The 27867-nt window shown below is 37.8% G+C and overlaps 1 protein-coding gene and 1 pseudogene across 3 annotated transcripts in view; one reads left to right on the top strand and one right to left on the bottom strand.

Annotated features, from left to right (window-relative positions):
* insc (INSC spindle orientation adaptor protein) overlaps window positions 1-8020 on the top strand; it is a 55282-nt gene extending 47262 nt beyond the window's left edge. For all 3 annotated transcript variants that reach the window (XM_085462562.1, XM_085462565.1, XM_085462563.1), the window contains exons 8-13: window positions 1794-1965; window positions 2241-2419; window positions 2750-2816; window positions 4117-4272; window positions 5166-5242; window positions 6207-8020. In XM_085462562.1, coding sequence (XP_085318688.1) covers window positions 1794-1965; window positions 2241-2419; window positions 2750-2816; window positions 4117-4272; window positions 5166-5242; window positions 6207-6335 — 780 coding nt within the window. In that variant the 3' untranslated portion in view covers window positions 6336-8020. The remainder of the gene's footprint in view (window positions 1-1793; window positions 1966-2240; window positions 2420-2749; window positions 2817-4116; window positions 4273-5165; window positions 5243-6206) is intronic.
* Window positions 8021-9039: 1019 nt separating this feature from the next.
* Window positions 9040-9941, bottom strand: LOC146705032 (uncharacterized; annotated as a pseudogene).
* Between the last annotated feature and the right edge of the window lie 17926 nt (window positions 9942-27867).

Genomic DNA, 27867 nt, shown 5'->3' with positions numbered 1-27867 from the left:
TTATACCAAGCATATTTCCTTAGTGATACATTATTTCAATAAATAACACTTTTATTTCACTTGCATTTTACTTGAAAGTATTCCTTCATCTTTATTGATGGTAAAGAATCTTTTTTTTCAGTGTGTAGGGTTGTACCAGGAGATTTAGCACGAAGTTGGCTATTGCAGCACCAAGACCTTATGAAATTCTCTCGGTTCTACAGTATGTCCTTTCCGTGATCTCAGTCACAGCAGGGATCTACCACAGAAACACTTCAAACTGTGAGCAGGTGTCTTAAACTATTTCTTTTAATATTCCTAGTAAAGAAGGAAAGTTATTTGTCATTGATCCTGATGATAAATGAGACACATCCTCTGGTCTGATAGACGAGGAGCTGGGGATCATCCTATTTTAGCGAGGAGGAGGAGTTAGGGAAGAGGGGACAGGGGAGCAGTCGATGAACGGAGGTGTAGAGAGTAGATTGTTCCACGTCAGTAGGTCGCGCTGGCACAGTGCTGCTGACGTCCACAGAAACAAAAATAGGGAATTGCCCTGTGAAGCTTGGTGCGTTGATGCTCGTCAGCAGGTATGACTGACAGGTGTGGCTGGCTGAGTGCTCCACTCGAGATATCCGTCTGCAAACTTGTGTAAACTGTTTTCAGGAGTGACAGCGAGCAAATTTGTTTTATCATGAATGGCAACAAAAGCTATGATTGAAAAATGACTGCAAACTCTAAAGTAGCTGATGTTTAGAATACTGCAGTTTTCCCGTGCATAAATTCAAGTATGATTAAAACGTTTAACTTGTAGTTCTGACTTTTTTCACAGTATCCTCTGACTTTCAACTCTTACAGATATGAAAAATTTGTTCAAAACTACTGCAGAGATTTGCGGAGTAGCCGCTAACATCAGTAGCAATGTTTGCATGAACTGATCAACACTGCCCCCAAGTGGATAGAAACCTGTCCTACCTCTTTATTTCCTCGTTCCTCTACAGTCTTACAGCCACGTACAAACAAATAAGCAAACACAAATTCATTGGAGCATACATTAAATCAATACATGACCTCATGCCCACAAGAAAAGTTTTGTTTATAGGGATGAGTACTTCCTTCTCTCCTATAACTCTGAGTTCCTCCCTTACTTCCTCACCGATGATGCACACACTCTGGGTCGATGCCAGTCAGATATACAAGTTTTGCAGCAGCACATTAACTCTAGTAGTTGGCCATTAAAAGGAAGTGGTGTTTTTAAAATATTGATGGCTTTATGGGGAGAGGTGCTGGCTTTAGTCAAGCTGATACCATGGAAACGTCACTGTCCGTCTGGACAGCCACTGCAAATGTGTTGTTAGTTGAAGCTCTTCAGCTTAGGAATCAGAAATGGGTTTTAAGAACCACATTGAGGATTCAACATGTTTGAGTTTTCCTCGCATCTGTGTTGTTTTGCCAGTGCCTGATCCTGAACCAAATTCTAATAAATAGAACCTTTAATGAAATGTTAGTAATGAATCCATATCCTTTACATTTTGTTAGTCTAAGCTGTTTACGATCAAGGTTAACGTGCTAACGTGTGAGACCAAAGATGACGCAGGCCACTGTATATCATGTGACGATAAACCATCAGTTAAAACCTCTTGTCTCACAGTGAAATAAAGTACATGTACATAGTTTCCCCATTCGCCGAGCAGCTATATTTCTGTTTGCGCGCAATTTTGGAATAAAAGAAATAAGACAAATAAGTGAGTATGAAAAGAATATGACCGCGTGTTTCCACTGCAGCAGTAAAACAGTCCCTGCTGTATGTCTAATAGGTGGACGGGATCCTGTGCCTGGCAGACATCTTGACTGATGACAGCAGCGTGGAGGCAGCCAGAGCTGAAGCGGCAGCTGTTGTAGCTCAGATCACTTCGCCTCACCACACATCCACTCAGCACCTCGCCAGCTTCCTGGAGAGCATGCACGACATTGTCACGGCGCTCATCAGTGAGTGGACGCAGTGGTGATGACCTCACCCTGACCACTGATTTATAGGAGGAAAAAGTTGTTTTGATTTCATAGAAAATTATGAGTACGTGATTGTTTTAGCACGAGGCTAAACTTTACTACCTTACTGAATTTCTTTTAAACCTCTATAAAACTCTAAACAAGAGAGGGGATCAGTCGTATATTTTGTGGTTTGCTTTACTTGCATTTTGGATGTTACGGTGTATTAATAATACCCCTGCAGTTTGGTACGTTACGTCTTTTTTTTCTCTCAGAGTTGTGTGAGACCGCATCCTGTGGGGAAGTGTTCCTCCTGGCGTCGGCTGCCTTGGCCAATATCACCTTCTTCGACAGCATGGCCTGTGAGATCCTCCTGCAGCTTAATGCCATCCACATCTTACTTCAGGCCTGCAAAGACCGCCAGAGAGTTGACACACCCTACTCCAAAGACCAGGTACATGTTTCCATGTATGCAATGTTTTTCTTACTCTAAGTGTCACATAATAATAATAATAATAATAATAATAATAATAATAATGGATTGGATTTATATAGCGCTTTTCAAGGCACCCAAAGCGCTTTACAATGCCACTATTCATTCACTCTCACATTCACACACATGTATGCAATGTTTTTCTTACCCTAAGTGTCACATAAAAGCAAACATACTATATAATTACACTATTACTAACAATAATGCAAAAATCAACCTGTTTTTAAGCAGTGCTCTCAACTATAGTTCTTTGCCAGACCTTTAATCATTTTGTTTTTGTTTAAATCGTAGGTGGTGACAATCTTGGCAAACCTGTCTGTCTTAGAGCAATGCGCATCTGAAGTCCTGCAAGAACAAGGTAGTCTGTTTTCTAACTATAGCTTTTTATTCCTTTTTACCCATATTTGGGATTTTTTTCCCTGGCTACACTGCAGTTTAATCAAGGTAATACACTCACGGGCCTCTTCATTAGGTACACCTGTAAAATCTAATGCACTCTATTACAGCAGCTCTGAAATAAACTCTCCTTTAATGAAGCCTCTACATTTTCAGTTTTTGCTAATGTTTTCAAAAAGGTGATAATTTATACTGGTGGTTAGTGTTGTTGTACTGGACTGGAGCATTCTTACACATTTGTTTCGCCCACCTCTTGTCCCTAAGAGGGTTCAAATATTAGGAACTCCTTTAAACTTAATACTCCACTAAACCTCCAAAATGAATATAAAACTTTAAATTAAATTAATGGTAGTGGAAACTACCAAACTGCTGACTAGATGAAAGTAAAAGTGAGACGCTTCAGTGTAATTCTTTTTTATTCCTCAGGAGGGCAGCATCACTTTAATTTCTGTGAACTAGCTTAGAAGAGCTGAAAACATCAGACATTGAACATAAAAAAATATATATTTTTAATAAAGAGGTATTATTTGTTAAATAGAGTTACATAGAGATAATATGTGTTTTGTATCATTTTGTAATCCTTTCATCATTCCCATTTGTATTTTTTCAAACTCTTTTCCTTTTTCTGTTTAACGTATTCCACTGGCTCTGTACTTCTTACACTATAAAAGAGTGAGATAGATAGATGTGTCTGAGTCACTGTCTCAGTCTCACACTATCGAAGGTTGGCAGTTTCAGTCTCTTTTTCTGCTCATTAAGGCCAGTTTGATTTTATTTTTCATACGAGCACCTCAGTGAAAAAAAAATCTGATTGTTTTTGTAACAAAACATTTTTATCATATATTAAGCAGCTAAAAATGATTTAGATTTATTATCTCTCAATGTCACTTTATGAGTTTTGGCCTTTGAATTATAGCATTGCCCTTAGGGTGTTAGCCTTATAACTTATTTTTCAGAATAATTTTGAAATATTATTTAACAATAACTGGCTGAAGGGCTGACTGACTGCCTTCAGTAATTTTTTTCTTTATTATACTAACTGCACTTTTTCTATATCCTTTCTCACAGGCATGTGTAGAAAGTTTTGCTTCTTTCTTTTTCACTTGAAACCTTGACTCTTGTGTAACTTTTTGTCTGGAAACTCTCAAGTCTCTCTAAATGTGTTGTTTTGTTCCTGCTCTTATATTACATTTTACATTTTGCTGGTTCCTATGTGTTATTTTCCTGCCTGGCTAATCTGTGCTGAATATTATATATTCAAGGTATAGAAAGACTGCTACTGTTGCTGGGAGAAAAACCATCCTCTTCCAGTCCATCAGAGGGCGCTGCCTGTGAGCGTGTCCAGCAGAAAGCTGCCGTCACACTGGCCCGACTGAGCAGAGACCCTGATGTGGCCCAAACAGCTATCCAGCTTAAAGGTAGTGAGGCTTTGTGTCTTTTGGAACACTTAACAATTATCTTACTTATTAAATATCGCATTGTACAAAATGTACAAAAGAAGTAAATGAAATGCATTTTGTACAAGGTGATATGTGTATTTAATTAAAAAAATTGTTAAATGTTCCAAAAGACACACACGTCCAATCCACACATCTGGCATAAGTAAACTAATATATAAAACACACACACGCACACATAAGTGCTGTAAGTCTGTCGGTGGCCACTAGAGGGTCACAGACAGACAGTAGGAAAATGGAAAGTATTTTGTTTCCGTTTTATCAGTTTTGTAGCTTTTAAAACGGAAAAAAAAGTCTGTTTTTTGTTTTTTTTTTGTATATTTATGCAACCATCTTAATACAAACATATGCATTTATGCAATTCAATAAAATCTATTTTACATTGCGCCAATTCACAACAGTTGCCTCAGAGAGGTTTATTTTGCAACGTAAAGCCACTACCGTAATCAGATGATCAGCTGGTTTTGACTGACATAAGTAAAAATGATTTTGGCCACATAAAGATATTAGTTGGATATCAAATCCTCATAATCAATACTCTTTAAAAAAATGCCTGATAGACCAGAGGGAAATAATTTAAGAGTATTGGTTGTACATATGTTATTCTGCATAGCTGATTTTGCTGAATCCTTTAATCTGAATTTGAAAAAGTTACATGTTTCATAGTCTGTATCAGAAGTGACAGAGCGACTGAATCTCTCTTCTTTTTTAAAGGGGTGGTATTCAATTTATTGATCACAGAATGCTAAAAAAGACTTTTACCCAGAAGTCTACAACACACAGCTACAGTTGCTCTGTTTGACATCAAAGAGTTGGACAAGCTGCTAACTGAAATGTTCCTCTGTTGTCTTTAGCTGTTCCTCGCCTTATTGAGCTGTGTCGCTCCCCTACTGAGAGAAATAACAGTGACTCTGTGCTGGTGGCTTGCCTGGTAGGTGTAAACCGTGTGTTTTTATTTGTGAGTGCACATACAAACCTTTACATATGTGTAAATTATTCTGTGTACTGAATACAAATACATCATTCAAACTCACAAACTGCCTATTTAAATTTGACTCCTAATATACTATACATTTTCAGCGGTAAAAGTAAGTGCAATACACCACAGGCCCACAATCAGTGCTCCTAATATTGTCCTATTTAATTACATTTAAAAGGCAATTTTTAAAAAGCGGAAAATATATCAACCTTATCCTCTCCAAGCCACGCTGAGAAAGCACCATTTCAGACGCTGCGTGTTTAAATATGTACATATCATGAATAATATCTCTGCTCATACATTATCATTCTGACCATAATTATTGAGAGCAGATCTTGGGGCTGATGAGGGGATTTGAAGCACATAATGGTCAGGAGCTTAATTGGGCTGCCTCGCTGCGCTGAGAAATGCCTTCTTCTTTACTGTAACCACACTCAGTCTATTCAAATTAATGCGATTCCATCTTATCCTTTTGGCCAAGGGTTAAGTAGCGCGTTTGTAGATGTTGAAGTTTTGCCTTCAAAAGACGCCGAGCTTTGACAGATCATTTGTAATTTTCAACATAAATGTTGGAGGCTCTCGTGGCTGAATGGATTAGAGGCATCACGTGTAAAACTTGTACGCTCTTCAAATAAAGCGAGACACTGGGAAAAACAAAAAACAGGGTGATTTTAAAGAACTTCTAGCCCAGTAAAGGTTATAGGATGGAATTTGGTATTTTCATTACAGTTTCTTGCTGAAACTGTAAGGATGCATAAGTTTCTTTTTGGTTGTCAAGCCATATTATTCATGTGCAGTTGCCTGTATGCATGATTGCATATTTACTGTATATGTGCAGCACAATGATGAGATATGATAACATGAATGTCTGTGTGGTACGTGTGTTTGCTAACACGCTTACTGTGCATGTCTTCAGGCTGCTTTGAGGAGGCTGGCAGCAGGCTGTCCAGACAGCATCGAGGCAGCCGACCACCAGCAGCTGATCAAACCACGTCTAGTTGACTCTTTCCTGCTGTGTTCCAACATGGAGGAGAGCTTTGTATGATCCCCTGCACACCAAATCACCGAGCGTGAAGAACTCTCATTGTCAGTACAAAACCACGCGTGTTCTGAAGGAGTGTATCTGTTTCATGACTACAGCTTTGTTTGAGTCTAAATTTCTCGTTCAGTTAATAGGAAATAGCTGAATAGATGCAGAGGACATATAAATGTGTATAAATGTGTTGCATAGTGCAACTCAGTTTTCAGATTAAATGCAACAAACATGTATGTTGTTTTAGGAAAACGTGGGTCATTATTTCATGTTATTCTACAGAGAATTTCATTATTTCATTAATCATAACAGTAAGTATTTGTATAAGTAGATGAAACGTTTTGAAAAAAAAATGCAATGAAATGCTTTAAATTTGACCACTGTGCAATTTTTTTTACATTGTTTCTGAAGCGTTTTGACTCTATAAAAGGTTTCAGAGAAAACTGTCAATCTGAAATGTCTATCATTTAAGAACTGAGATTTAGTTTTGGTTTATTTTATCCTCATCTTCTTCAAATAATAAACTTTTTCAGTGAGCAACCATTTTTTAAAATAACTAAGTAAGTAAATTATTACCACTGTCGTGTATGTTTTTGTTTGCTTTTGTTACAGTCATGTGAAAAAGAAAGTTTTTCTAAGTAAACTAAGCAGCCCTGTAATTTAATAGCTTAGTTTAATAGGAAACAACTCTAGCAGCAATAACTTAAAGGATGACTGAAATATGAGCTTATCGGTCTGTCAAATCATTGTGGAGGAGTTTTGGTCTATAGGCATTTGTTTATACACAGCTTGCTTAAGGTCCCTCCCACAGTATTTAATCAGAATCAGAATACTTTATTCATCCCGAGGGAAATTAGGGGTTACAGCAGGCAGCACGCTAATGGCGCATGCGCACTCACAAAGGAACCTTCTGACCAACTTTACACAAACATCACATTGGGCAGACATGTCAGAAGGTAGGCTGATAGGAAAAAAACAACGAAAATACACTACATGAGGTAAGAGGAGGAGAAAAAAAACTCCACTCAGACTGAGCTCCTAGTGGGAGAACAGTTCGATAAAAGAAAAAACACCTCAGCACAAAAGCACATGACTATCAATACAGCATAGAAACACGAGACAAGCAACAGGGCGGGTAAAGGGTAAGAGAGAGCCGGCGTAGACAGCGCATCCGGTCCTGCAGCATCTGTGCTGGTCCAGTTGACTAATTTGGGTCGAGGTCTGGACTTTGGGTCACTGCAAGGCCTTGAGCCATTCCTTTTTGAGCCATCCTGTTGCTGATTTGTTGCAGCGCTTGGCATCATTGTCCTGTTACATGAGCCAATCTTGACCAAGCTGGAGCTGTCAGACAGAGGAGTTTTTGATCAACTCAGTGAATACAAGGTCATTGTTAATTGAGGATTATGGTGATAATTACACATGTAACTAACAGAGAGAAAAAAAAAGTCCATTAATTAATTAAGAAACGGGTTAACCGCTAACAGTCATGGTTAATTTATCTTTCAAAGCTCCCAGACAGGCAATGTAAAGGAACCCAATTCTCCTATCTTCATTGTGTCTTAGTTAAAAGATGCCAAAAAGATGCTTTAGCCAGTGCCTTAGTGAAGGTCATTTTGGTATTTTTGAATGCTGTCGCTTATTGAATGCTGTAAAATCTTCTGTTTTGTTACAAAGAAATAAATTGTCTTTGGTCAGTGCCTGTTATGTGCTATGACAGTACATGGTAGCACAAGAGTGTATACCACACAGAAAGAGAGAAATGCTTTAACCCAGTAGTTCAGAACAGCAGAATAAGTTGTGAAGCACCACAGTCTGTCTTTTCATCACATTTTACTGAGGTCAAGAGCAAGATGTTGTGAATTTTAGGGCTGTTAAGAGTGCTCTGTATTTATAATATCTATCATTATAGAAAATGAAATCACTAAACAATAAATACAAACAAATGTCTGGTTAATAGCCTATTATTGAAGACACGGTTTACTGTGTATTTAAATCATAAAGCAGGTTTAATAAATATATTTATAACAATAATAAAAGCTTTTCTAAAGAACCTACAGACAAATGTCACCCCTGGATTTAAGGTGTTTATCCAGTGTATTATATTCCAAGGTGTTTTCATTCAAAAGTCTGTAAGCACTAACGCCGCCTGCTCAGCAACAAACTGCAGCTCAACACAACAGATAGCTCGCAAACTTTGTGGACTATTTAGCAAACCAGATATTTCCCCTGTAGTTGGTAGAGAGCAAATGCGGATCTGAAAGAAGGTAAATATTAGACTTTTACGCACCAGACCACACAAACGTACCTGAAAGAAATCTATCACACTGCTTGGGCAAGTAAGTAACTGCTAACAATGTAGCCAATTAATTAAAAGGGGCATGTCAGTACTATTTTACTACAGTACTGCCTATTGTTGCTAAATAGGCAAAAAACAAAACACCAGATATGTGAAAAGCTTTTGAATGAGGCTCACAGGGAAACACCAAAGTGACGAGACTAAGTGATGGTGGATCGAAAAGATTTACCTATTGGTCCTCGGTGCACCACCGAGTTCTCTGAGAGAGAGTCTAAGGAGCTTGGAAAGAAAAGCGTCTGGACTTCTTTAAATTGCTTGAAGACGTTTCACCTCTCATCCGAGAAGCTTCTTCAGTTCTAGGGTCAAATGGTGGAGAGTCCCAGATTTAAGCCCTGTCCACCGAGAGGGACAATGGACCCCCTAATGATCCTGGGTGGGGTCACAATCAGCCAAGGTTTCAGGTGAGCTCATTGTGAAACCTGGCCCCATCCTCTCATGTGATTTCCTGAGGTCAGATGGCCCAGGATGTGAGTGGGCGTCTGGGAAGGGATCTCAAAACTGGATTATAGATGGCAGACAGTTGGTGTCGTAAACCACCGCCTCTGTTCAAAGATGGTCGCTCACAGTGGACATAGATGGCTTCTTTCACTCCTCTTTCAAACCATCTGTCCTCTCTGTCCAAAATGTGAACATTGGCATCCTCGAAAGAGTGACCTTTATCCTTAAGATGCAGATGGACAGCTGAGTCTTGTCCTATGGAGGTGGCTCTTCTATGTTGTGCCATGCATTTATCAAGTGGCTGTTTGGTCTCTCCAATGTAGAGGTCTGAGCATTCCTCGCTGCACTGTACAGCATACACCACATTGTTAATTTTGTGTTTAGGAGTTTTGTCTTTGGGATGAACCAGTTTCTGTCTGAGCGTGTTGCTGGGTCTGAAATACACCGGGATGTCGTGCTTGGAGAAAACTCTCCTGAGTTTTTCTGATACACTGGCTACATAAGGGATGACAATGTTGTTGTGTCTGTCCTTCTTATCCTCCCTCGCTGGTGTCTGGTCTTCTTTTCTGTGCATCTTTGCTGACTCGATGAAAGCCCAATTAGGATAACCGCATGTCTTAAGCGCTTCCTTTACATGTGTGTGTTCCTTCTTTTCCCCTTCAGGCTTAGAGGGAACATGTTCTGCCTGGTGGTGTAGGGTCCTGATCACTCAGGTGTCATCTACATATCTGTACCAGTGGCTGGGTACTCTCCCTTTAAAAGAGCCAGGAGCCTTTCTTTCCACTTCTTCCATGTAAAGGTTGGCTACAATAGGTGACAGCCATGTTTTTGCCTGTAGAAACCTTTGTTGTATTTGAAATATGTGGTGGTGAGGCAGACCTCTAACAGTGTGTGATGCTGTCTCTCTTTGAGAGAGAATTTTTCCCAAGTTGGAAAAACTTGTCATCAAAAGTTTGAGAATTCATTCATTTACAATAGCATTAAAAAGGACCTAACACCTCCCTATTATTGAAGAGTTAAACATTAAATTTTCACTAATGATTGGGAAATACACCAAGTAATAGGAAAAAAGATGTCTGAGTGTCGATCTGCAAAATGTGTCCTTTGTATTGCCATCCCTTTGATAAAAAAAACACTCAGCTTTTTTCATAAGCCTTCCTCTCCTTGGAGAGACAATTGAGGGTCTTCTTGCTTTCACTGTAGCTTCTTTTTCACCTAAGGGCACTAATGCTGAGCCTGGACTTGTAACACTCCAACTCAGCACTGAGACAATTGAGTTGCTTTGTGTGTGCGCATGTGTGTTGTCCAGCATACACGTGGGACTGTGTTCACAGGCTTTTGTGATAGAATATGCTCCTGCCTTGCTTTGTTGAAACCTGATGAAATATGTATGAATAAAGAGGAGGACTAAGCAGACAGCCTAAAAAACACAGGTTCTTTTGATATTGTTTTGGTTTGACCATGATCATGAGACCAAGTATTGTAGCTTGTAGAGTTTTTCTCAGTTTCTTAGCTCTTGAACTTTCACTTTCCTCCCTCTACATCATCTTCAGTAGTCTGTGTATGTTGTTGCCATTCTTTTGTTTTCTTTCAGTAGCAATTTGAACATTTTTAAGGGGGTAATTAACAAATAAAAAAATCAGCAAACCATCCATCTCTATTTTCATCAAAAATGGGAATGGAAATATTTGTACCCCCACTTGTACTATGCTAAACACTTTTCCAAACTATAGCTATATATACACCTGGCATTTGGGGAAGGAAAAGGATCAGAGGACTTCTAATGCAAGAAGACACTTCTCTCTGGCTCCCGTGAGACCTGAATATTTTATGTGTCACATCTTTTGCTTGGAAAACTTTTTCTCTGTCTTCCTCTTTTTATTTCAGCAAACAATGATTGAAATTTCTCCTTCTTTAAAAAAATGCTTTCAGAAGTTGATAGAACTTCACTTCTCCAAAACTCACAAATTAGGAAGAAATAATGTGTCCAAACTTTGTAGATAATTTCTTTTGGTCAAGGGATTAAAATGATGCAAGTCTGCATATTTTCAAGATGCATATAAAGAAATGTGAAATCTTGTTTCTGTTGTTAGACAAACTGTATCTTAGGCTATCTAAGACCCAAGGTCTCCATCTATAACATGAAATGCCATGTGTTTTTTTTAAATAATTGTAAGATTACTATAGCAGTAGGTGCTTTTTAATAAGGCTTTGGAAATAATAAAATTGACAGCACAAGAGCAGCAACTACACTGCATCTCTATTTCCCAACAAACATGCTTGGCTCAGTTTACCTGTAAAGCAAAAGATCAGTGGTTCAGTCCTGGGCAGAGACAAAAATCCCTTTAGGGTTGCTTTAGGAAGGGCAACTGGTGTAAAAACTAAAATGAGTTTTTAGTGCAACCTGCATCTTAGGACACATCGTAGGAATAAGAGAGCAGCTGAAAGTAACTCTAGAAGTGTACTTTTAGCAGCTTTATTAGGGCGTGTTATTTGCATACTGTTCTGCTGCATCAATGAAAGAAAAAATGTATTTAGCTTTCAACAGATCGACCTGTAGTGTTTCTAATTGTGGTCACATTTGCTGTCTGGTTTACACAGGCTTCCTTTTCCCAAATGTTTTACTAAGTGTCTCAATAAAATGTTGTGGACATTAAGTTGTTGCTGTTGACAGCACAGATACTGTATTCACCTTTTTTTTTTTTTAAACTCAAGAGACGTAATTTCACATCACTTGCAATTTTCCAGCAGCAACAGACTTTTAGCTTTAGTTCTACATTCTTTCCATGACTCTTCCAGAGTAAAACAAGCTGCCGTTGAGAGACTTGTACTTTCAGACTAGTTTTACACCATTCCTTTGGTTGAATGAGCTCATTAGAAAAACCTAAATCAGCAAAAACCATTAGTATCTGTTTATTTATCTCAGTCAATGCACTGCTAACATTTCTGCAACGATACACGCACGCACACAGAGACACACACGATCCCACATTAGTATCATCTTGCAGCACATATAGACCTCAGAGTATAACGACTAATTATGACTTAAGTGCCATCACTGTTGGACAGCCAATTAAAGAGTAATATTCCTGTTTACTGATAACTCCCCAGTTGGCCTCTTTTGAGGACCCAGTGGGATTTTAATTGCTAAAATACAACCACAACGCTGAGAGTAATTAATATCTGCACTTGTGGTTGCAACTTTTGGCCAAAGGCAGTGGAGGGTAAAAGCTTAATGCCATAAAAATGTCCAAGAATGTGTGCAGTGCAGAAGCTCCCTTTCATAATTTTCTTCTGTGTCTTGAAACTGCAGAATGAATGCAAGAATAAATGTTATGCAATGAAAACAAATCACGCGTGGGCAAATGGCATTTTCTTCTCTTTCTTTTTGTTATAAGTACTTTGTCAGAAGGTAATTCACCACTAAAAACATTTTGTATGTCAGCGTCTGTTTTTGTTGGTTTTGTGATTATGAATTTAAGAGTTTTACATGAGCAAACACTTGGATCTGCACGTTATTGATTTCACAGTAATCCATTAATCAGTCTTTACAGTGATGAATCGTGGTTGCTTTATTTAGGGGTACTTTGGGAGGCAGAGTCCCATCAGAAAAAATGTCTTTAAATAAAATCTGAGTGATCCCTAATATACATTTTAATTCAGTCCAGTTCAATTACATTTAATTTATGTAGCATCAAATCACAACAAATCTTACCTTAAGGTGCCTTAGTATGCATGGTAAAAACCCTACAATAACATAGAGAAAAGCCCAACAGAAGATCCCCTATGGGCAAGCAATTGGTGACAGTAGTAAAGAAAAACTCCCTTTTAACAGGAATAAACCTCCAGCAGAACCAGTCTCTAGGAGGGACAGCCATCTACCACAACTGTTTGGGGGTGAGGGGACATACACCAGGATTTGCGATCCTAAACATAGGGGTACCACTACATGTATGTAAAGGAAGTCTGTCTGAGGCACAAATGACAGTTGTGTCAAATTCTGAACTTTTCATAATAGTTTAAATAGAATCTAAAGAAGAAAAGACTAAAAGCCTTTAGACTTCAAACCTGTTGCAAAAAAAATATGAAATTACAACTTTTTTGGATGCAAATGTGTCGTTGAATGTATATATACACCTAAAGTGTTTAAATTTTGTGAAAAATTTGACACAAAAAATGCACAACAAAAAAATTGAAGTAAACATTAAGAGTTGATGAGCTGCGTCTGATGTTTCTAAACAAAACAAACAAAAAAAAGTTATAAATTGACTCGTGAACAAGACCCTGAGATACTTGAACTCAAGTTTAAGTATCCCCCACAGTTCCAACCCAGAGTGGGCACTGACCACCCAAGCAGAAGCCTTCTGCCACTTGGCTACACCTAGGAAATTATGAACAGAATTGCTTCAGTTGAGTTACTCAAAAGCTTCAGTTGAGTTTTAGAAAAAAATTCCATCCCATGTAAAACACATTGTAGTTTTTCCCTATTTTTTTGCCGCTTAATAGGACAAAGAGAACTTTCCACTCGCCGACCACTTTTGATGTAGTATTTTTTAGTGAAAGAAACTTTCCATTGCACCATTCAAAATTCAGCTAAATGAAAAAAAAGAGGCTTCTTAGGTGCAATAGCAAGGATCAAAGAACATGAGGCAGCATGTACTGTCAAGCAAACTTTTTTTTCACCGGCCTTCAAGGTGAAACAAAACCCTTTTTTTCTTTTGTGTTCTACAAAATGATTGGTGGATCACTGTGTTTTTGTTCAGTTGTTGCCTGAGTGTGCCTTAATTTGTGCGTGCCAGGTGGGACAGCAGGAGGTCCCTGTGTGGGTCGTAACTGACTCTCAAATAAATACACCAAGCCAAGGCTCAAAAAGCTCCTTTTTTTTCTTAAGACCTGTGGCCTTGATAAAATGTTCAGCATATTCAGTGCTGTAATTTATTTTCCACAGTAAAAGTAAAAGATAGACAAAAGTTAATTTTCATCAGAAGAAAATTAACATTTTGAATCTTTTTCTTTCACCAAAATCACTGGATGGAGACCAGCATGCTTCTGGAAAAAGGAATGAATTAATGAAATGTGGTGATTAAAATTTGAGCAGCTACAGTCTAGTTTCAAAGGGTGTTTTTATTATGTCTGTATTTATGCATTTGAGTGAATCTGTGTGTGTGCGCGCGCGCGCGTGTGTGTGTGTGTGTGAGAGAGAGAGAGAGAGAGAGGAAGAGAGAGAATGAAAGAAAGACAGCACTGGTCTTCAGGGACTGGAGAAACTCCGGCAGCGAGAAACTGCCTTGAACATCGTGTGTGCAAACACATAATGTATAAGCAAACATGTTTGTACCTCCAAACTCAAGAGGACCCTCATTGAAACTATTAATTTTATTAAATTCATGTATACACACACACACACACGCACACACACACACGCACGCACACACACACACACACACACACACACACACACACACACACACACACACACACACACACACACATATACACATACATCAGTGAGCAATTCTTATTGCAAGCACCTGAGAAATAGAGCTAATGTTAACTGCTGACAGCAAAGTGCAAGTTGACTCAGTTGTTTAAATTGCAGTTTTACAAACTACTATGGTGTAACATTTTCTCATAAAGCTGGTTCTGTGTTGGTCTCAGACTATGTGTCATGTTAGGTGTGTGACAGGCAGAGAGAGGGCCCAAAATGCAGGACTTGGCAGACTGACTTAATGGACAACTGCTTTATTGTAGGTTGAAGGTTGACAGAACAAAATAAAGAGCAGAACTAAGCTGGAGAAAGCAACTGAAATGCAAATACAGACTAAGGAGCACATATAACATAAGGAAGGAGACGTGACAACTTGACAGGGGGACAAGGAACTGACACAACCTGAACCGAGGACTTAAATAGGCATGAGGTGTATTGCGACACAGAATTGAATTCAGAACTGAATTCTCTGCACACAGAGGAAAACTTGTTTTGTTTTTTGCTTTTTTTTTTTGTCATTTGAAAGAAAAAAAATAAAGTCGATATAAGTCTTTTCTTTCTCATGGCAGTATGTTTAAGTTAAAAAGAATATAGGGCTATTCACTGGAGGAACATAAAACTTAGCTATATTTTCATACTTACAAGTATGTGAGCGGTGAAACACATTTGCCATAAAGTTGAGAAAAAGTCCATTTTTAGTTTTACTCTGACTGAAATGACTAATTAGCAGTGTACCATCTCTCTGGAGACAATGTGCCTTTGGTTTGCAAGAGAGACACAAACACAGATTGATTCCAATCAAAAGTTCATCAGTCCCAAGCAGATATAAGAAGTGAAATAACTTTTGAGATAAACATTTGTACATATGTACACCATGGTCTTTTAATTCATATTTAAACAAAGGTATAGTTCAGAAAATTCAGACTCAAGTTTGGCTTACATACTGGAAGCCTTGTTCCTCCTGACCCCATGAATCTCTGTACAGGCAGCATGGACTGGACAGCAAACACTGTTACAGCAATGTTTGCTGTCCAGTACACTGTTATTGTGAAGCAGCCAGTGACGTCAGAGTACAGCAGTGCTGTTGTTGCACTGTATGTGAAAATAACACTCAACTCACTAACTGCCCGTTTCCATGACTTGAGTAGTCCTCTCTCTGATAGTATGCTCTTCTAAGTTTCTAGTGACTTAGTCAGTGTAAAGTCATAACTGCATTTTTGCTCATCAGACTCCTTCTTAGATCAACATGGGTGTGAAATATGCTTTGTTCACGATTACAGTATGATTTTCAAGAGTGATTGAAAGTTTGTTTCAAACTGTTTCCTAATCAGACTTCGAGGCATTTACTGTAATTCTGGAGGAAGCATGGAACAGAAACCCTTATTTTGTTATTATTTCTTAAGTTACAAAGTACCCTGATTAAATGTGCTGCTTTCCACCCCCATTGGTGCTGTTCAAACACTTTTGAGGCTGAATAAAACTGCTGAGTGCATTTTCTATCCCCCAAAACACTTACAAGTCTGAGTCCTTTTTTCCATGTATGTTTACTGGTTCTTGCCACACACTTGAAATTAAATCTTTAATGACAAAAAAAACCCCATCAGAGACCCGCCTTTCAAAACTGTAGCATGATAAGGGGTCATATCTGTGAGAAAACCTATCCTTAATCCTGAGAAGCAGCCTAAATATATACTTTATCACTTTATGTCTTAACTCTCAAACTTTACAAAGTATTTCATTTACACACTGCATAGACAATCAAATACAGTAGCTGCATGTTCCTGTGGTTATACGCACACACATGAAACATACTTTGATTATTGATTTTGTTTTTCATTCTGTCTTTAAAAAAACACAGAAACCTGATGTCACCCTTACAGTTTTTAATACACTCAGCTGTGCTTCAGCAAATGATTACTACACCCACTTACATTCATTGGCTGGAACCCTAAAGCTAACTGACCTAGAATCCACGATCTATGTTCCCTAAAACTGAATGTAGTTGAATCTCAGCAATGTCTCCCTGCAAACAGACTAATGCCCCCACAACATTAGAAATACATATAAGTACATGAACAAATATAAGTACATGCGTTCCTCTCTTTGGTCCTGTGAGCTCCATTCAGCATTTACAAGCCACCACAGCACGCTCTCTCCACTTAGGTCTTCCATTCCACCCAAACCCACACACCCCGATACACACACCCCCACACAGGAGATCCTTCTGTCCTCTTTCTATCCAACACCTCTGAGAATTTGTGGAGAGATTGTTTCTCCTACAGACGACCAGGCAACAGAACTGTATTTGTTTTTACTGTATCGCTGCCCATAACTGCAGACAGTAGCAAACCGCCAGGCCACGTTTGTGTAACTGTCTGTGTCCACAGTTATGACGGAGCATATCATGTAACAGCCTCAGAATCCATCGCCTTTAGTTTTTATATGTCTAACAAGGCAGAGTTTGTTTGACACAGTTTTAGCTTGGCAGCAGGCGCTCTTCTTCTCTTGGGTATTTATATTTTCAAGAGCAAGATTTATTTATTTTTTTAACTTCCATAAAAACTCTGGTAGCTATGCTAACAAAGTTTATATAAATAAATAAGCTACCATAGCTTTTTAAATTTACTTTATTTAGATTTTGGTACTCATTTGAATTGCTTTTTGATGTGCTTTAAATCAACGTTTTCCAATTAAAAACACAATTAGATGACAGCGTGCCAAGTTAGACAGTTGCCAGCTGATTCCCGAAACTTTTCCACAAACAGAAAAGTAAACTTTGCCTTATCTACTGTAACATCCTGTCCCCTAAAATGACTTATCTGGTTAAAAATTAAGAATGGTTTGTTGATTGAGTATGACCTCTTGGAGGGGACATCTGGTCATGTGTGACTGTTGGTTTATACAGGTGTGTGTACAAGTATTTTCACACATGTACTGTATAAAACAGAGCTGTTGGATTTGTTAGACTGTGAATATTGACACAATAATAGTATATTAAGAATTTAATGATTAACCCACTCCTATATTACATTTATTCTACTGCATTGCAGGACAGGTCAGTTTCTAAGAGACAGGTTTTCAGACAAAATAGGGTTTTGACCATTACATAAGTGAACAGCCTTAAAAAAAAAAGACTAGAACATCCTCAGAGGTAAGGAACAGGCTATTTTCCAAAACAAAATTTACACCTTCAAAAAAAATCCACAAACCAAAAAGTCAAATAAGAAATTCTGCAACCTCAACAAAACAAAACAAAGTTTAAACTAAATGGTACAGTAGCTGATGAAACCAAAATGTACATGTAAGGGACTTAAATATTAACATATTAACTAACTACAGAGAAAAAAAACCCTATAGTAAGTCTTACAGCTACTTTAGCTTACCATTGAACCATTAATTGTTTTTATGTCTTCTTTTTTTGTACTGAGGACTTTGAGTTTTTATGTATTGAAATGTGCTACATTAATAAAATTCCCTGTGTCATGAACAGTGTTGGTCAAGTTACGTGAAAAAAGTAATCAGTAACTAATTGCTGATTACTTCCGTAAAAAGTAATCCCGTTACTTTACTGATCACTTATTTTCAAAAGTAATTAATTACTTAGTTACTTGGTTACTTTTTAAAAACATGATTTACAACCTGAAGAGGTGATAAAACTGTCAGGGTCCTGGGTCTCCTGACCCAGCGTTTTAGTTCTTTGTGATTTTTGTATTATTGTACTTGGTGTGAGTTTCTAGTTTCGATCCCTTGCCCTTCATGTTTCTCTATGTCCCCTCTGTTCTGTGTAAGTCTGTGTCTGCATGTTTGATTTCCCCTCTGTGTCTCTCGGTTCTTAGAGTCCTCTGCCTTATGGTTTATGTCTCTGTGTTTCTTAGTTGCTGTCTCCACTGTGTCAAGTTCGCGTCTCTGTGTGATCCTTCCTGTTTTACTTTGAAGGTCCGTGTCTTATGTGAATGTGTCCTGCTTTGCTTGTCTCGTCAGTTCTAATTTCCCCCAGCTGTGCTCTCCTTCTGTGTCTCATTCTCCTCGTTACTTCCCAGTGTATTTAGTCCCTGTGTTTCTCTGAGTCAGTGTTGCGTCGTACCCTCAACAAGCTGTGTGTGTTTTGCCTCCGTGTTGCCAGTGTTTTGTTTCCAGTTCAGTGTTTTGTGCTTCAGTGTTTTAGTCCACCAGCGTTTTTGTTTGTCTTTTGGTGAGTTTAGTTAGTAAGAGGTTTTCCAGCATTAAAGCTGCGCTTTAAGTTGAACTTCTGTGTCTGAGTCCTGCATTTTGGATCCACCACTCCTGCTTGCCCGCCTGCCACACAGCCAACCATGACAAAAACGATAGATCCTTCAGCCCAATTCTACTTTTTCTGCATAATCCATCATACAAAATGTAATCAAATGGAAAAGTCTCTTTTTTTTAACTTGTTTTATCAGTTTTAATCTTAACTTTATGCATCAAGCAAAAATTTAATTATATGCAACATTCTCTGAATTGAATAAATTAGTTTAACATTTAAACCTATTTTCTGCACATTCCAGCACATAAAATAAAATATTTTTTGTGTTTACACTCACTCTTTCAAATACATGCATGTAAAACACTGCAGAATATAAATAAAGTCAAAGACTCAACGGTCCTGTTGCTCTATTTTCACCTGTAAAGCAGGACTGCGGTAGGGGGAGGTTTACCCTGGTGCAGGTGTGCCGCGGTCAGTTGAAGAATCCGCGAGTTTCTCTGTGAGTTTCCCATTACGTCGTTGTGCACTCGGTGCTTGCTTGGAAGTTTAGGGGGTTTTTTTGCTGTAAAAAGACGTTTTCTTCCCACGCACGATGGACGGTAATGTTTTTGTCACTTTTTATGGAATCAAACTCAAAGTAAGGTCAGTACTTCCAAGTTTTAAACGCTGCACGCTCACACTCTCTCCCACAATCGATATGTGATCCATTGTTGATCTGCACACAGCTGTTGTCACTAATGGCGCACTTGGTTACGTCACTGTCGTGAGACATTCTCGCAAAAAATCACGGTTTTAGTAACGCAGTAATGCAGCGTTCCTACGGGAAAGTAACGGTAATCTAATTACCGTTTTTGCAATAGTAATCCCTTACTTTACTCGTTACTCGAAAAAAGTAATCAGATTACCGTAACGCGTTACTGCCCATCTCTGGTCATGAACCAAATCCAGCTCAGTGTCTGTGGCTGTGGCTGTGTCCCAATTAAGAGACTGCACGCTTGAAGTACGCATTTTAAGTGCGGTTACGTCACCGCCACGCGATGACGGCTGTCCCAATTCGAAGTGTACTTCAAATGCACACTCCAAATGCGCTGTCGATTTCCCCAAATATCAAGCGTGGTCCGGTGCACGCTTTGTCACTACCCGACCTGTACCGGAAACCTGATCGGTACCCCGCATGCGCAAATCTTACGTCACTTCCTCTCTTTGCCAACATTGCGACATTCAATATATTTGAATGATACGGTTAGCGCCCAGTTAGCTCCTAGCATTTCTCAACAGCTCTGCCTCCTTTTCGACTGCCCGGGACATTTAAACAATCGTTTTTGTCTACATTGTACTGAAATGCTTCATTATTGCAAACATTTTAAGATATACTTGTTATTCTTAACATCTTAACAGATACTCTGACCTGTAACTATCGTAAAACGCTACGACCGGAAGTAGAAACCTTTCGCGCATGCGGGGTACCGATCGGGTTTCCGGTACGGATCGGGTAGTGACACGCTTCATGGTTCCATATATCCCACAATTCATTGCGCGGCGGTGGGTGTGGATAATTTTGCCGCAAAATACGGCAGACGGGAGCGGCTGAAGAGGTTGTTTTTTTTTTTTTCCAAACTTAATTGAAACCATAAAGCGAAGAGTCAGTCATTCCAGTTCAGTTTGTACAGTAGACATACAAGGCAAATAAGAGTAACAATATACAGTACAATGAAATAAGAAGGATAAATAAATAAAGGATAAAAAAGAAGAAAGGGGGGAATGTGACAGACTTCATAATAACTTTGTATTTGAAAGTTGTGACAGCTCATTCGTTAAACATTTCTGAACGAATTTCAATCAATGATAAACCTTTTTTTATTGGAAGTTAATTTAAGAGAGTTAAAGTAATATTCAATTTCAATCAAAAACAAATTAAATGATGGGGTTGAGTTTTGAAATTTACATTTATGTATGTGGAATTTCCCTAATAAGATGTGTGTGTGTGTATATATATATATATATATATATATATATATATATATATATATCTATATATATATATATATAGATATATATATCATAATAATCTGACAATAGTATAATATTGGCCATATTATATTTACATTGCCACAGTGAGTTGACTTTAGTCTCATGAACAACATTAACTAATTGTTATTTACTAACTAATCTTAAATGACTGTTCAGCACAGAAATGAAGCCCAACAATCATGTTTTACAGTCCTGTGGTCTCAGCCTCAGATACTCAACTAATCAAAGTGATGTCATGACAAAAATGAATGACCAACAGAACATTTTTCTCCTTCATTTCTGTCAAACAAAGCTGTATGTAACGTGTCTCGCGGTTAGTATAACAGCGCGACGATGCGTATACCGTCCCATTTCACAAGCCTCTCACTTCTCGTACTTATAGTACGCACCGTACGTAGTACGCGTAGTGCGCGTACTTCACGCGTGCAGTCTCTTAATTGGGACACGGCCTGTGTGTGTGTGTCTGTGGATTTCCACTTCCTGTGTTTAGGTGTGCTGCATTCCAAAGCCCGTCTTTTTGCTCACTTTATTATGATTAAATCAGCAGCCAACAGACCTCTAAGCACAGGTAACACCAACGTAAATAAAATAAAAGAGAATAAATTAAAACAAGACAAAGTAATTTAACCATGTTAAATTGTTAACTGAACTCACTGAACTGCATCTTTGTGCTTTTGTGACATTTTTATTAAATTAGCTGATACACAATAAAAATACTCTTTGCTTTGTGGTACAGCCTATGCTGAAAGTCTTGGTTGGTGAAATTGTGTGTTTTGTTTGGCTGTTACTTAGTACTATTTAGCTAGCATGTGTTTGTGCAGCACACCTAGCTTGCTAACCAGGCTTGCTAGCACTGGCTAATGCCTTTACCTTCTTGACCAAATATTGTATCTGGCTTCAAAAACTAACATATTTGTAGTACAAAACAGTAACTTTGAGGCATCAAATTGCCTAAAGCCAGTGGATGAAGTCATTTAGGTCCATCTGTCATACTGGCTACATATATGTGGGTTGCTCTGGCTAGAAGCTTAGGTACATTTACAATAAAAGAGGTAAATGCACACAATTTGTGGTTAGTTTCTTGTTCTTGCTTTTATTATAGACGTCATAGTTTTATCATATTGTTGTGTGTAGTTTTGTGATTTTTTTTTTTAAAGTGATAGGATAGCAAAATGATGGCTGGGGCTTCAGTTCAATTCATAGAAGTATAACGTCCTTCCAGCAGAGCATCCCTTCTATCTTCTATCTTCTTATAATATCTCATGTTATCTCTATCTTCCACCCTTCAGATCTCTAATGCTTTTATTTTCTGTTTTTCTCTCCCTTTAAAATGCACTCATGCAACTTAATTTTGTTTGTTGCAGCAAAAAAAACAAAAAAAACAAAATTGCTTTTGACATCAGAGAATTGAAAGATGGCACCAACAAGGTAGTGACAATGCTATTTGGGTAGACTGCTCTTTAGGACAGAGTAGAATAGCCCTTTGTCATTGTACATGTACAATGAAATTGTGGATTTTTATTTTTTAAGAGTAGAATTTATTAACACACAGATGTGGGGGGATGGGGATAACAAGCCTAACCTTCCTCCTGCATCCTGACAGAGGAAATTGTAATAGCCTCTTTTGAAACTGGCTAACCTTTCCTTTAAGAGATACTGTATGTGCCAATGCACCAATCCAAAAATAAAATCCCCACTTTCATCATGCTGTCTGGAGAATTTCTGAAAGCCAAAAAATGAATAAACACAAGAAGTGAGAGTTACTACGTGTGTCTGAGTGTGTCCCTTAAAGACGCTGCTTTTTTGTATATTTTTTATTAAAGATTGAAATAGATATAGATCATTAACCATTCATCATTCATGAAGCTCGTTATTTATCCTCCCCACCTCCCGTTTCAGATGTCTTCTCAATTAAACAAGAACAGCGCTTGCATCAAAACAGGTAAGAACAAGTGGATATTAATAATATGGGGCTCCTGACAGATGTTATCTTATTTTATTTATATTTTAATACAGTACAGTACTTTCCCCCTCCATCAAAAGAAACCCAACAGCCACATTAAGGACAGATCTGTGTGATTTTCTAACAGATGAAAGTGAATGTGTAATTAGCATGCTAGATTTGCGGACAGTCTCTCTTTTTATTTCAACATGAAATGATGCAAGCTTTTTCCTGAGCCAAGGTCAGAGGCCCAAGCCCATGTAATACATATTTAATGGAGAAAGACAGAATGTGAAGATGTGTGGCCGGATACGTGGGTTAATCTTAAATATCATTCACAGCTGCTGTTGCTCATTTTGGGTTGTGAAACAAATTATGTTTAATAAATTATTGCATAGCATTCTTACACTGCATTATTTATTTTCTGTGTCAATAACATGACTTTTTTTCAGTTTGCTTTAGTCGAAATCCAAAGATGGATTGTTCATTTCCTCCACTTCCAACATAATTCAGTAGCCAGACCACAACTAGAACACACTCTACTTAACATAAAAGTAAATGGGCTATCTTTGCCTCATGCGCTGACGTGTTTTGGTGGCTCCTTCTCTTTTTCTATATTGCTTATGCCATTCCACCACGCGCAATAAACCAACCGCCATACAGCTCTTTGGAAATGGCATCACAAGAACAAGCTTTCTACAGACTTCAAAGGTATAAACTGAGAATAATTTAGCTTTACGAGTAGATCTAAGGATCCACGAAGGCTGAGACAAGACAGCATTGTTGGATGGTGAGCACCCCAAAATAGTGTGGCCAGAAATGGAGCTGGTTAAGTATCTTGCTGCCAATGATATCAGATTAAGCAAAGCTTTCAGGGACCGGTACTAGCTGCATAAATGACCTCATCAGCTGCGGCTTGGGTGGTTTGGCAACGATGGAGCGTGTATAAGGTATGGCAGGAGATGACAGAAAATACAGCAGAGACACTTTCTGTGAAAAGGGACGGCGTGTGGATGCACTTATTTGGTCAAATTAAGGCAAAAGTAATGCATTTGAAGACATTAAGCACATGAAATACATTAAATAGAATAGTTTCAGTAGAGTAGTGGTCAGACTTGTATAGTCCTTAAATAACAAAGCAATCTATTAGCTGTCCAGCTGTTGGCTAAAACATGCAAGCAACCTTTGACACAACTTCCAAATCGATTTCTGTATTTATTTACAGAAATATAGAAAGTGTGAGAATAGCAAACCTTATTTTTGTGTGCTGTCTGGACTATTTTTGAAGGTTAAAAAACAATGAGTAAAAACAAGAAGGACATTTTCACTCAAATATATCAGGAAATGAAACTAAGACGGGACTTTATTATTGTCCCCTGGACAAAGTCTGATACTGTGAATGCATGATGTATTCCTGAATAGATTAGGATGTGGTCAGTAAACTAACCTAAAATTAAAGTTTCATCTTCAAAATGGAAACTATGCAGTTTCATTAGTGATTTAAAGGCAAAACTCCCCAAAACTATAAAAAAAGAAAAGAAGCTGCACCTATTATGCGGTGCTGACAGCAGTGGTGATTTTTAACTTTGCAAAACTGCAGCAACATTTAGAGAAGGTCCAAAGTACGGCAGTAAAAATCAACAAATTTATGTATGTCTGCAAGCGCAACTCTCCTGCATATATACATGCTACTGCAAAGAAAACTTAACATAAAGTGTCCTGTCGACATCTCTGATTTGTCAGCAAGATTTGACAACAATTAACTGCACTTGCAAAGTCAACAATGTCTTAGGCAATTAGCCCATCACCCTCCTCCCCCTGAGGACTGAGGCATGAATTCTGCATGTCACCCTCTTCACATAATGAAGAGACAGCGGGTGTCATGTCTGGACTTGGCAATCTGCTACTGGCATGAGAGTTAGAGTATTAAATGGACTAACTGCCGGCTTTACCGCAGAGGAACACCGGTGTCTGAGCCCAGTGATTACCATGGCCCCAAACAAAAATGACATTTGTCTGACAATAAAATTGGATACTAACCTGTCTGAAAGCTGTCTCCATTTGCCTAGAACAAATGTTGGCGTTGGAAAACAGTTTGACACACTTTTCCCCTTGAATGCATAGAGAAGGCGAAGCCATCCTTTGGCTCACGGTAATGGCCCTTCATTGTTGGCCACAGAGGATGTGGCGCTATTCATACCGGTGGATGATTGAAAAGAAAATTGAATCTCTTTTGATGTGATAAATGTGTCTATTACTGCATTTGCACACAAAATGTCGGTGGAAATTATAGTGGGGAGGCAGGGCTCAGAGGGGAAAATACATAGTGATGGCATATTGGCTAGCTTTGATTGGAGCTGAAATATAAATATACTGTACCGGTAGTGAAATGAGTCCAAGCTCCCTGATTTTTCCACAGGATCTTCACAAATGAAAGGCCTTGAGAGCCCCAATTGTAAGACTATATAAAAAGGTTAAATATCTGCACAACGCTCTCTCTCTCTTTCTCTCCAAAGAGCTGTTTGATAAAGGAAACCAACAACTGTTTGCGTTGTAATAAAAGAGAATTTTCTCTGACCTGAAGAAGCCCAGGGAAGAAAGGAGACGATACATTTAGTGTTGCGTGAAGTCTTGTGCTGCGCTTGACAATTCATTTGAAAATATTAAGATGGCTGGCGAAGTGCTCTGATGCACACATGTACTGATATGTGCTCTTGGTGGAAGAAACAAACAAACAAACACACCTTTTTTTCTAATATTGGAGACATCTGAAATGCAGATATAGTAATATAATGATTAGCCTTGTCTCATGCTTTCTTGCTTTGTGGTAGATCTTGGTTCTGTCTTCATTGAGATATTTGAATGCTAATCAATAAAATCAAATCAAATCAAATGATATTTACATGTTTCATTTGTTTTATTCATCTACATTTTATTTTCAGTAGACAGTGTGTAGTATTACTAAATACAGTGCAATCTCATGCACATGTTGTGGTATGTTTGGGAAAATTGTAACAAAGGAAAACAGAAAAAACAGAGTAAACATTATTTCAACAAGAAAAAAAATCCCTGTACTTTGCAAGATATTATTAATGCTAACTGCCAGCGTTACTGCAGAGGGACAACCAAAACTTGTGTTCCGGCTGTAGTACAAAAATATTACATATACAAGATATTTGCATGCTTTTTTAACTTTATAATATTTTACCACATTCAACAAAAACACAATTTATACATTTATAAAGCATTTGTTGCCTATTTGCAATCCAGTATGTTAAAAGTGTTTACTCTTTACACTATTATGATTTTCCCTATTAAGTTCATCTTAAAATCAACTTCTCTTGAACACTTAAATAAGATTTTTTTTCCCCTATCACAATAAGTCATTTTGATCAATGTTAATAAATGTTTTGGTATATATAAAAATCAAAACATATTCTCCACACTGTAAAAGCATGCCAGTGATTACCATGTGTAGGACACACATAAAGCATGGGTCCAGGTTTGTGTAAAATTTTTACAAATGTGTACCAAGTTTTCTCGGTTATGCATTTTTTCTGCTAATTCTTTATATTACTTTGATGCAACATAACAATCACTTCCTTCTCCTGTAATTACAGGTCTTAACGTTAATAAGATGTTTGGTATTCATCACATTTGTCATCTTCAGGCATTTCTGAGATTCAGTTAACATACCATACACTTCAGTTTATCAGTTTTTTTTATTCAAATTTGTGAAGATCATGCAAAACCTTTAAAAATGCTACTGATCGAAACATTGTAAAAAATAAATAAAAAAACAATAACATGGAGAAGTTTCAAGAACAAATCCCTCTCATTGTACAGATCCTTTCAGTTGGGATATACTAGAGACACATAAATACCAGTCAACAAAGTTCATAAGGAAGATGAAACATCTAAGATAGGAACTTGAAAAGAAGCTGAGGCCAGCATACCATTGTTATTCAGTTATATTTTTAAAATCCAAAATGAAGATAATAGTGATTGTGTCTGAGAAGATGCCCCCACAATAACGGCATGGATTGAGCTAATATTCGCAGCATTCATGCTTTCCTCAGCTGTACTTTGTATGTAAAGTTAATTAGCAAATGTAGCCATGTTAGCCTAGCCAAGATGGGAAATATAGCAAGCATACACCTTCTTAGCATTAGCAATTTAGCATATCATTCTTATCATTTAACTTAAAGCACTCATTATTTTTCATATATAACTACATAATATTCTGAAATTAGCAGTTATGAATAATCTGATCAGCAAGAAAAGCTGTCCCTTTCATTTGCATGATCAGCTCTTTGTAATCCTTGTTTTTGTATTGTTGTTAATTCTAAATGCTGCTAACAGGGAGTTTTTTGTGTACCTTTTTTGTTTGTTTTCACAAAATGAATCTAATGTAAATAAAAGTCAAAAGGCTGACAAATTATTGGTTATGTTTTTTTTTCACAGTTTTAGTGACAGTCGGTTTTACTGTTCACCTTCTGCTTATTTCCAGATTTTAAAAAGTAGTCTGTGGTTCTATTGCTTTAATCACTTAAGTGAAACTGTTTATGATGCCAAGATGTCAAAAGATTTCAACTCCCCGATTCTTTTTTTGAATCTTTCATAAATAATTTGTTTTCAAAGCTTAATGGCGAGGAACAGCAAGATAATGAAGCTAGACACATAGTCAAAGAAACTTTTCTACAAAATGTCATAATTGTATCTGTATGGGTTATTACTCACGTCACCTTTTTTGTGACGTAAAAAAAAAAAGCATATTTGTACTGTGTTTGAGAGGTACAGCCAGTAAAAGAAACACCGGCTCTACTACTCCGTTCTACAGCCTGAGCCTTACATTTTTAATCAAGTCACTCATCTCTCTTTCAATACATAACATCTTTGATGATGAGATGCGCTTTGATGGCAAGCGAATTTCATTTGTGTCTAAAAGCTCCAAAGTATTCGGTTCAAGATGATCGCCACATTTGTGACTTCTAGGCGATTACTGTAATGATGCTAAATGGTAAACATTGGCCCAACATCTAAATAATTTAACAGACTGAAAAC

This window comes from Copadichromis virginalis, linkage group LG7 (assembly GCF_057382275.1).
Source record: "Copadichromis virginalis isolate Kocher_CV1m ecotype Utaka linkage group LG7, C_Virginalis_male_GT1.1, whole genome shotgun sequence".
NCBI lineage: Eukaryota > Metazoa > Chordata > Actinopteri > Cichliformes > Cichlidae > Copadichromis > Copadichromis virginalis.
The sequence above is the reverse complement of the archived record's forward strand: the minus strand, read 5'-3'. Positions and strand labels throughout refer to the sequence as shown.